Source organism: Culex pipiens, chromosome 2 (genome assembly GCF_016801865.2).
Source record: "Culex pipiens pallens isolate TS chromosome 2, TS_CPP_V2, whole genome shotgun sequence".
Classification (NCBI taxonomy): Eukaryota; Metazoa; Arthropoda; class Insecta; order Diptera; family Culicidae; genus Culex; species Culex pipiens.
This window is the reverse complement of record NC_068938.1, coordinates 137,180,298-137,191,131: the sequence shown is the minus strand read 5'-3', so window position 1 is coordinate 137,191,131 and position 10,834 is coordinate 137,180,298. Positions and strand designations below refer to the sequence as shown.

At 42.4% G+C, this 10,834-nt stretch overlaps 1 protein-coding gene across 1 annotated transcript in view; it reads left to right on the top strand.

Moving 5' to 3' along the window:
- Positions 1–574: 574 nt before the first annotated feature.
- LOC120425580 (uncharacterized) overlaps positions 575–10,834 on the top strand; it is a 31,618-nt gene continuing 21,358 nt past the window's right edge. Inside the window, exons 1-4 of the mRNA XM_052708202.1 lie at positions 575–870; positions 926–1,431; positions 1,488–1,587; positions 1,646–1,741. Coding sequence (XP_052564162.1) covers positions 583–870; positions 926–1,431; positions 1,488–1,587; positions 1,646–1,741 — 990 coding nt within the window. The 5' untranslated portion in view covers positions 575–582. The remainder of the gene's footprint in view (positions 871–925; positions 1,432–1,487; positions 1,588–1,645; positions 1,742–10,834) is intronic.

Genomic DNA, 10,834 nt, shown 5'->3' with positions numbered 1-10,834 from the left:
TCTTTGACCACTTTTTGATACAATGCAACGGCTTTGAGATACAGCAATTTTTAAATTGCAAAATACAAAAATATTTAAATACCTTACGCCTTTCTCAAATGTTATTTTCGAGTACTATTGGCTCCATATACACAAAAATGGCTTATATTGGCTTAGGATAACATGTCTACAAAGTTTCATTGAAATCGGAGAGGGACAAAAGTACCAGAAAAATACCTGATTTGAGATGGAATTGCTCATAACTTTTGTTCAGCCAGTCCTGAGATAATCGAGTACATTTTTTCGGTGCACGTCTTACAGACGCACAGAAATTTGCTCAGAATGTGATTCAGTGTCGATATGGATTCGTGAAGGTGGGTCCAGGAGGTCGAATTAAGAAGTGCATTTTTCGAGTGATTTTATAGCCTTTCCTCAGTAAGGTAAGGAAGGCAAAACTGTTAAAAAGACCAAAGGCATTTAGGTGAATGATTCGGTACAATGCAACAGTTTAAGTATGCAGCCGTATAATATAGCAAAGTCATGCAAGTTAACTATTGAACCTGGAATCGGAGTACTGAATCCATCATTCCAACACTAGAAACCATGGAGTTTGCCAAGCGTTACTTTGTGCGCCGTCGAAATCTGTGGAGCAGTGAGTTCAAGAATCCCAAGGCTTTGTACGAAAGTGGCTGCGAATCGGTGATGAGTTTGGCCTACGTTTGCGGTTCTGAAGTCTTAAGGCCAAACTACACGCGGAAGAATCGCCGGTTGGCCATATTGTTCGCTGACTTTATCTTGTATTTGATGTTAAGTTTTTGGTGCACGACCGTGTTTTGGGGCCGGTTGAATGACGTTATCTTCTGTTTTGTCACTATTGGAGGAGCCATTCAGGTTTGAAAGTGTTTGTTCAGGTTTGAAATTTGGATTTTAACCAGTATTTTGACAGGCTTTTGCTAAAATCAGCAGTTACACTGGAAAAGGATTGTACGACCTTCATTTGAGAAATCTGGAAAACTTCAAAAATGATCGCAACTATGATGAAGTTCAGGAAATAATGATGAACGTTGCAACGATTTGTAAGCTCTCAGTAACCGTTTTTAAGATAATCTTCTCAGGAATGGTCGGATTAGTCATGTTCTACTCGATTGGAGGATCGATAATGGGGGAACACTACGTGCTGCCATTTGGATATTACTTTCCGTTCATTGATCCAGACACCCTCGTTGGATTTGTAGTAAATTTCTCATATCAATTAACGTTTATAATTTACGCCTATTGTGGGTTACAAGCCTCGGATTTAGTTTTCTTATATTTAATCATGCATGCGATTGGAGCAACGGAAACCATTATAATCTATTTGAGAAAACTCAATCATCTCATCAGTTCCAACGGTGCATCATCCTGTCTCGATCTGCTGCACGATATTATCGAGAAACATATCAAACTCACGGAGTGTGTATCTTGGAAACTTGTAAAATACATCTTTTAAGCACATCTTTATGCTACAGGTACTCAAAAGACATGAACGACCTACTGAAGATGGGAATTTTCATAAACTTTGGAAGTTTGGTTGCTCAAACTGTGTTTTCTTGTTTCGTGCTTGCAACGGTAAGAAAGCTCACCATCATCACAGTTCACCACAGGTTCAATCGCACCTCTTATCCAGGCCGAAGAAATCTGGTACACTGGACTAGCGATCGTTGTTCTGAGCACCGTGCAGCTCTTCACCGCCTGTCTGCTGGGAACACTGCTGTCGAGCAAGGTGAGTAGTGTCTGCTTTTTGTTCTCAAAATAAGTTCTCCGGTCGGGTTCAAAATTTTTCTGGCGGTTCCTCAGCCGAAATAATTAGACCCGTATTTTTATTGTTTGGCCGTTATGGTGAGGGAGCGTTCTTTTATTACGTAACGCAGTAGGGGGGAAGGGGGGTCTCGGAGGCCGTGTTACGCTCCATACAATTTTTTAAAATTTGTATGGAAATTTTGTTACGAGGGGGGGGGGAGGGGGTCTAAAAGTCCGATTTTTCGCGTTACGTAATAAAAGAACGCTCCCTGACCTACACCGTGCTAGAGTGGTCCCATTTTCGTCATTAATTATTTAAGAAATCAAATTTTGGGTTGTATGCAAGAGCGATGAACCGCCCTAATTCTCCATACAAACTTTGGAGAAAAACCATTCGGCCCAGACAAACTATTTTTGAAAAATTCAAATGCACGTAATTCTGGGGACCCCAAACTTTATGCTTCCCCTCGAGTTGAGCATGCGCAGTAATTTTTGTCATTTTTTTTGTAACGATCATGAATCACCCTAAGTGTGGTGCGTTCTTTAGCCTCCCTTTAGCAGCAACAGCGCCGCTAGTTGTGGAAGGCGTCACTACTGTGAGAGGCTCTTGACCCATCCCTCGCTTGAGTTCCATGAAATACTCAGGGTGGTACACTCAAATGGCACGTCGAACAACTTGGAGGTATTGGGCTGGGCTCTCTGTATTTGTAAATACGGTGGACTAACCAATGCTTATGGACCATCTGGCAACTGGTGATTGGTTGAAATTGAGGGGATATACGGACGTATAACGTTCAACGGTGTAGTAGTTGAGGCGGATACTTTGCACGGGTTCCCATGTATATTCCCTTTCCCTATCGAGCATTTCTGTCCGGACCGTCCACGAAGTCAGTTCAAGTGCAAGTGGTGAGAAAGAACACGTGACGCCTAGGAGAGTCAGCCATTACGTCAACAGGTAAAACTTCGCTAAATTTAGTTGAAAACCACATCTAATTAGCCAGAATGTTTGTACAGATTGGCTAACCCGGTACGACGTTCAATTTGCACCGGTTGAATTAGGCGTTAGAGAGTTAGTTCGGATTGAGTCAGGTAAGAAGATGCTGAAACTTTGTAACCTTGTGAACTCGAAGTTAAAATGTATTTCGCCGCGGTAAACAGCACCCACAGTTTGCCGTGGGTCAAAATCTAGGGTCCCAAAACCCCTCCAGGAAGGAACCGTCCGCTACAAGGTTCTCCGATCGACTCTCCATCACCCTGGCACACCGGAACTGCTCGGCGCACCCTGCACATCTCCTTGGGCGCGCCTTCGACTTCGCGCACCCTCCCGGAAGTCGCTACGGTCCGTGGACACCTGTAAACGCCCCTCCGTCATCCTGGGCGTGGCCAAACGTGAGTGACTGGACTGTGGAACAGTTCATCCGCGAACCCCTCGACACGAAACCCTTTGCCGCATTAGGGGTCTGAAACTGTTCGACGAGTTGCATGCAACGTGGAAATCATCGCACGTCACATCCGCGTCGCCATCATCAGCGAGTGAGCGGCACGGCGGCGCGAGCCGAGACACTAACCACTGGCAGCATTGGTGAGCACGCGTGGATTACGCACAGTGGACGCAGAACGGTGTGTGGTGGTCAAAAATTCGAGGGAAGACACGTGGCAAAGTGCACATCGGGCGTGCGCCCAGAACGAACCGCGCGGCCTGCGAGCAAGATCCCCGGAACCGCACCTCGTCGCCCAACCATCCTCGTACTTCCTGGTACGGCCAATCGATCCGCCCCGTGCGCGGGACGCTGATGTATTAGGCGCCGACCACGCGACCAGCTCAAGCGAAGGCGATCAGCATAAGCCACGTGCGGCTTCCGCACCTGATCCGGTGAAGCATTTCCATCGGTGGCTCGTCCAGCTTGGACCGCATTCGATCCAACCCGCCAGCGAGGTCCGCTCGGGTTCCTGCAAGTGGTGCGTGTACGCATAAGTGGAACAACGCGATCGTCGCCCGGTAGAATCAACAGTTCCTGCAGCCACGTGCGGCCTCCAAAACCTCCATCAACAGCACGTGAGCCAGCCGAACCTCCCGCAGCACTCGCCGGACGAGGCGTGAAGGTCAGATTAGTATTAAGAGGTAGTCTGTAGGAAAAGAGCAAGAGCAGATTAGAACGTTGACGTCAACAAAGATCTTGGTACCGAGTGTAGTCGCTCGTCAGAACTCAGGTAGAATCGTTCACCTGTAATGGAACCTTAATAAAACTTTGCTCAATGGAGGTTGACGGTCCGTTCATTAAGCGCTCAACTCGTTATTAACTTTTTATTCGCAAACGTTCTATGGTCGTTATCAATTTGGTCTCAATTAATCAATAGTTAGATTTTGGTTCGTTAGTCGTTGGATTTGCCATTTGGGAGTGTCACAGTGAGCTTTGTGTTTGAGCTTCTCCTTAACCTGCCCTGGGAATTGAGCCTCTGCCGGGCCATAGAAAGTGCTCCAGTAGTCTTCCTAATTTTGGAAGTGGCGCTGCACCACGGTGCAAAAGCTACTGGAGTTGGGGTTGGAACGCACACGCAACGTTACATTTTGATCATTGTTATCAGATCTTCAATCTTTGAGCTCGTTGAGGTCTTTGAATTTCCTTTCTAAAAAGTTATAACTTGATGGGATTTATTTTACAATATTCGAGAATCTAGTCAACCTGTTCAACATTGCTTTTGAAGTACTTAACTAAACATAATAATTTTCGAAAGCGACTTCTGGGATCCCAAGACGGATCCAAATCGGATTATCAGTTCAGCCAGTGCCGAGTTCACATACATTTGCACAGATTTTGATCCTAAAGCGTCATCCATAAAGTATGTCACGCTCTAGGGGGGTAGGGGGGGGTCTGAGCAAGTGTGACATTGCATGTTATAAGTATAGGAAAAGCGTGACAAAGGGGGGGAGAGGAGGGTAAATTTTGGCCGATATTATCGTGACGTACTTTATGGATGAAGCCTAAGTAGATGTGTATATGTGAAGGTGGATTTAGGAGGACTAGGAAGTGTTATCATAAAAGTTGCCTTTTGAATTATATTGATAAATTACCACATAAAAGCAGTTTCCTACGAAATAGTTTTTTTTTTATTTTAATTTTTATATTTTTTAATCCGACTGAAACTTTTTTGGTGCCTTCAGTAAGCCCAAAGAAGCCATTTTGCATAATAAGTTTGTGCATATAATTTTCCTTTCAAATTTGGCAGCTGTCCATGCAAATTGATTTATGAAAAATCAAAAATCTGTATCTTTTGAAGAAATTTTTTGATCGATTTGGTTTCTTAGGCAAAGTTTTTTTTTGTTTTTTTCTTAACTTATTTTTATTAGGTCCTTTTAGGTGCTGTGACCAGGTTGGGACCGAGGATCAGTAAAACAATATATAATAACAAAAAAAAAAAAAACTCCTTAAATTCCATACTAGGAGATCATGTAACTGACGAGGGTTACTTGGTCCAAGCGGGTCTTGCAGGTCTTGAACCTGCCGATGTACTTGGAGAAAATCCCCCACAGATCAGCCAAACTGTAGAGTACCTCCCCGGCTTCCTTCTCCGTGGCTCCACCGTCTCGGGGGCCACCTTGGCTGCTTCCTGCGGGACGAGGGCGATCCTTGGATTTTCCGTCCGGAACTGCGCCCGGCAGCGGAGGGAACTCCGCTGGCGTAAACGCCGGAACTGCTGGACTCTGCTTCTCCGCCTTCCTTGCCGGTGGTTTCGGTTTCGACGCCTGCTGGCGCCTCTGGATAAAGTCCGCACGCTTGGGGCAGCTGCTGTCCGTGGCTTCGTGGGCTCCAGAGCAGTTGGCACACCGCTTCGGCTCGACTTCTTGGACGTTGCACTCGTCCGTCCTGTGGGGACCCCCACAGTTGTTGCACCTCCCCTTGAGGTGGCAGTTTCTGGTCCCATGGCCCAGCTGCAAACAGTTCCTGCACTGGGTCACGTTCGGCCGCTTGTTCCGGTAGGCCTCCCACCGGATGATAGTGCTTGCCACAACTTTCACTGCAGTGAGCTTTTTCAGATTGGTGCATCCCTTGGGGAAGACCACAATGTACGGAGTTTCGTCCACGGTGGACTTTTCCTTCCGCTTGATGATATGCACCTCCAGCGCGTCCAGCTTGAGATCCCTCTTCAGCAGGTACTTGACCTCGTCCGGTTTCAGTTCATCAGGCAAACCACGAAGAACTACCCGATGATTTCGTTCGCTCCGCCGATCGTGGGTGTAGAATTCCACTTTCTTCCTCTTGACGAGCTCCTGCAACTTGTCAAAATCCTTGACAGAGAAGCAGGTCACCTTGGTTCCAAATCGGGTTAGTTTGTAAATCGGGTTGAAACCAAATTTACAACTTTCCACTATTGCCACGAGCTTGTAAACATCCGTGGTGCTCTTCACCACCAAAGGTGGTTGCTTTTGTTTACCTGCCGACTGGCCGGGTGATGAAACCGCCGGGGCGTCTCCTCCTCCTGCTGGGCTGGCATTGTTGTTGTTTTCGTTTTCCGCTAGCGGGCTGAACTTGTTGTTTTTGAGCACATTCTGCTCCACTTTTCCTTCTCCGACGACAGCTCTGGTGATCTCAGGGGTCTTCTTCCGCTTCCGATTTCCGGGGATGAGTCGAAAATCATCCGTCTCGGAGGTCTCTTCCACCTCGATCCGTCAAACAACTCGAGGCACGATGCCCTTAGCGCTCACGTCACACACGTCTACACTCTCGGAGCTGTCAGAGCCAAGTGTTAGGCAAAGTTGTAGGTATGGATAAGGGCCGCACTGAAAAAAAATTGATGATTTTTAATTTCACTTTTTGTCACTAAACCTTAATTTGCAAAAAAACACTATTTATTTTTTTTTCATTGGCTGATGTGGAAACATTAAATCCAACTTTTCAAAAATTTCTTGAATGGGCAAAAAATCTTCGACAAAGTTATTAATTTTTGAATCAATACTGATTTTTTGGAAAATCAGAAAATGGAAATACTGGCCGCAAAAATTTTTCAACTTCATTTTTGGATGTAAAATCGAATTTGCAGTACTTTAGCGAAATTTGGATAAAATGCACCGTTTTCAAGTTATATCCATTTTCAGGTAACTTTTTTGGAAATAGTCGCAGTTATTCACATTGAAAAAAAAATATTTTTGAAAAGCTGAGAAAATTCTCTATATTTTGCATCTTTGAACTTTGACGACCCTTGGTTGCTGTGATATTGCCATGCAAAGGTTAAAAACTCGAAAATTGATGTCCCACTAAAACAACCCACCATTTTCTAATGTCGATATCTCAGCAACTAAAGGTCCGATTTTCAATGTTAAAATATGAAACATTCGTAAAATTTTCCAATCTTTCCAAAATTAATATTAAAAAAAAAATAAACCTGACTAACATTTCAAAAGGGCGTAATATTGAAAGTTTAGCCCATTTGAAATGTTAGTCTTGATTTAAAAAAAAAATCAAACATCGTTTTCGGAAAGATCGGAAATTTCACGAATGTTTCATTTTTTAACATTGTAAATCGGACCATTAGTTGCTGAGATATCGACAAAAGAAAATGGTGGGTTGTTTTGGTAAGGCTTAGAAAACATCAATTTTCTTGTATATGCATGGCAATATCACTGCAACCAAGGGTCGTATCAACAAAGTTCAAAAAAGCAAAATATAGAGAATTTTCTCAGCTTTTCAAAACAATTTTTTTTTAAATGTGCACTTATTTTGAAAAATGAATAACTGATACTCTTTTCAAAAAAGTCACCTAAAAATGGCTATCACTTGAAAATGGTGCACCTTATGAAAATTTCACTTCGGTACTTTTTGATTGCATATTCGATTTTACATCGAAAAACGAAGTTGAAAAATGTTTGCGACCAGTATTCCGATTTTTTGAAAAAATCAGTATTGATTCAAAAAATCATAACTTGGTAGAAAATGTTTGCCCATTCTGGAAATTTCTGATAAGTTGGCATTTAATGTCCTCTAAAACGTATCAGAAAATGGAAAAAATAGTGTTTTTCTTGCAAATCAACTTTAAGTGGCAATTTATTTGAAACGTTATTGAAAATGTGCAAAAAAAATACCGTCGTCCTTTTTAAAAAGCATGATGATATTATTTGGATGTTGTTCCCTTAAAAGAGGCACTTGGTAGATTGGGAAATAACAGATGTTATTGAATTTTCTAGAATTCTCAAGTCGTAGTCATGGTCCAAGGTTAACCTATTTGTCCATTAAATATTGAACACTCTTGCAATGCATTGATTAATTGATCGTCGAGGAAAATTCCCACATAGCAAAGCAAAATTTGAAACACGATCTCAAAAAAAAAAAAAAAAAATACAGTCATAGTCTCGTTGTCAGTCATGGAGTTTGCCAAACGTTATTTTGTGCGTCGCCGAAACTTGTGGAGCAGTGAGTTCAAAACTCCTAAAGCTTTGTTCGAAAGTGCTTGTGAATCGACGATGCGTTTGGCCTACGTTTGTGGTGCCGAAATTTTCCGTCAAAATTACACCCGGAACAATCGTCGGTTGGCTTTGCTGTACGCTGACTTTACCCTGTACCTGGTGATTAGCTCTTGGTGCTTGACGGTGCTATGGGGTCAGCTACTTGACGTCATCTTCTGTGTCGTGACGATTGGAGGGGCCGTACAGGTTAGAAAGTGATTGTTCTGTTAGCTTTTGGTGGGTGTAATAGTTGATCAATTTCTTGCAGGCGTTTGCAAAAATTTCCAGTTACATAAATCCCACAATTTACGAACTTCACTTGAAAAACATGGACAACTTCAAAAACATTCGGAAATATAACGAGGTTGAGGACATGTTGTGGAATATAGCGGCTATTTGTAAATTGATAGTGCTTTTTTATGCAATCATCTCCAAAATTTTTGTTGGATTGATTTTGGCGTATTCAATTGGTAGCTCTTATATGGGCGAGCATTACGTCTTGCCGTTTGGATATTTCTTTCCGTGGATTGATCGGGACACTTTCACTGGATACTTGATCAATTTGGCTTATCAAAGTACATTTTTGGTGTACGCCTATTGCGGACTGCAGCTTACGGATCATTTGTTTATAAACTTTATCATGCACGCGATTGCACGGCTGGAGACAATCATAATCTATCTGAGAAAACTTAATCTTCAGATACAATCACAAGACTTGCGGCTCAACGGATCTGCTATCAGTGAACTACTGCATGATATTTTAGAAAAACACATCCAACATACCGAGTTTGTTCAGAGATTGTTATCAGCAAAATCGCCAAATAATTGTGTTTCTTTCAGGAATCTCAGTGATTTAGACAATGCTTTAAAAAACGGAATTTACATCAATTTTGGAAGTTTGATCGCACAAACAGTCTTTTCATTTTACGTGATTGCAACGGTATTTGAAGGTTTCAGACAATTCAACTGCCCTTTTAACCAAAAATTTCAGGCTGATGAAATCTGGTACACGGGTTTGGAAATCGTGACAGCTTCCGCTGTACAGTTGTTTACCGCTTGTTTGATGGGAACACTGCTGTCCAGCAAAGTAAGTGAGTTTGTTTTATGTACAGAGCTGATTCCCTAATTAGATTTTCACTAATTCGAAGACAGCGACAGCATTGATCTCATTTTTGATCATCGCAGACAAAAATTTAACAAAAACCGTAAAAAACAACCGGCCAAATGGAATGTAGGCAGAAGACATTTTGACACATCGACGTCGTCGTGCTATCTTGTCGCACCCGCCATTTCGACGTTCCGAGAAAAACGCGTTTTAATGTTTGACCTTGAATATACAAAAACGAGAGCACGCAATGTAAACAATAACAAACACGTTTTGTTTGGCTGACCATTCTGTGCATTGTCCCAAAGTTTGGTTGAAGTTGGTTGCTGGAGTCCCGAGTTATAATTACAAATGTTTGCGGTAGTCTAGCTTGTACGTGCGACAAACGCATCCTGACTGGTTACGATTTTCGCTTTGTAAGCGAATGGTTCTGGGTTCGATTCCCAACTGCTCCCAACGAAAATGTTCAAACACACAGAAATTTGAAATGATGAATATAGGAACGAAAAATCAAAATCGCTCGAGACGGGTGTCGATGCCCCGTCCATTTGATTGGTACGCAAAAATGCTGACCACAAGACCATGACGCTTTGGTGAGATTGGACCGGAATTAGGAGTATTGTTACAGAGAGCGAGTTGTGCGCTATAACCACGGCAAATAGTGTCTAGAACATTCGTGGAATTACAATATAGGGGCGTGGGGTTACATCGTGCTGCCATCTGTTTTTTTAGTTCAAGTGTGGAAAAGTACAGATGTTAATAAATACAAGAAGGGTGCTAGGCGTATTCTAACCTTAGGCACTCTCTAGGATCCCTTCGAAAGATTGGCTGTGTTACACCCAAACGGCGGTCGCATAATTATGATGCATGGCTGCATAGGGGGATGGCGTCACTATTTTTAGACAATGTTTTCCACTTTTCTCCATCGAAACCGACTACTTTATCGACTTAATTTGGCAGGGCGAGATAGGGCTCCGTCTATTTTTAGACGATGACACTTTTCATGCACTTTTCCACTTTTGCACTTCAAAAAACAGGGTGCAGCACGATGTAACGCCATGTCCCTATGAAAGTATATCAGATTTTGCATGAAATCTGTCCTCATGCATTTTTTGCGACATAGGGGCATGACAATTTTGCTCGTTACCGACAATGATTGACATTACCGACTGCTGTATTGCTAGTATTGCGAAAAAAATCTTAACAGAACGAGGATTGAACCCTCAACTTCTTAATTTTTGATCCGACACGCTACCACCGCACCGTCGTAAGCGGAGGACAAGAGGGCCTGTCACGTCACGCTAGATTATTTCTTGACTACAGAAAATTCAGTCTTAAAATATATTTAAAAAAAATTTAAGTTTGATAAACTTTACCCATAAATGAAACTCGATAAAAGGCATTATGAAAAAAGTGTTTGATAATAAATTTAATATGCTTATATCAGAATATTAAAAAAAATTTAAAATCAAAACACGACCTTTAAAAAAAAACATTGATTGAACTCCGAATTAAGAATAATCCTACATTTA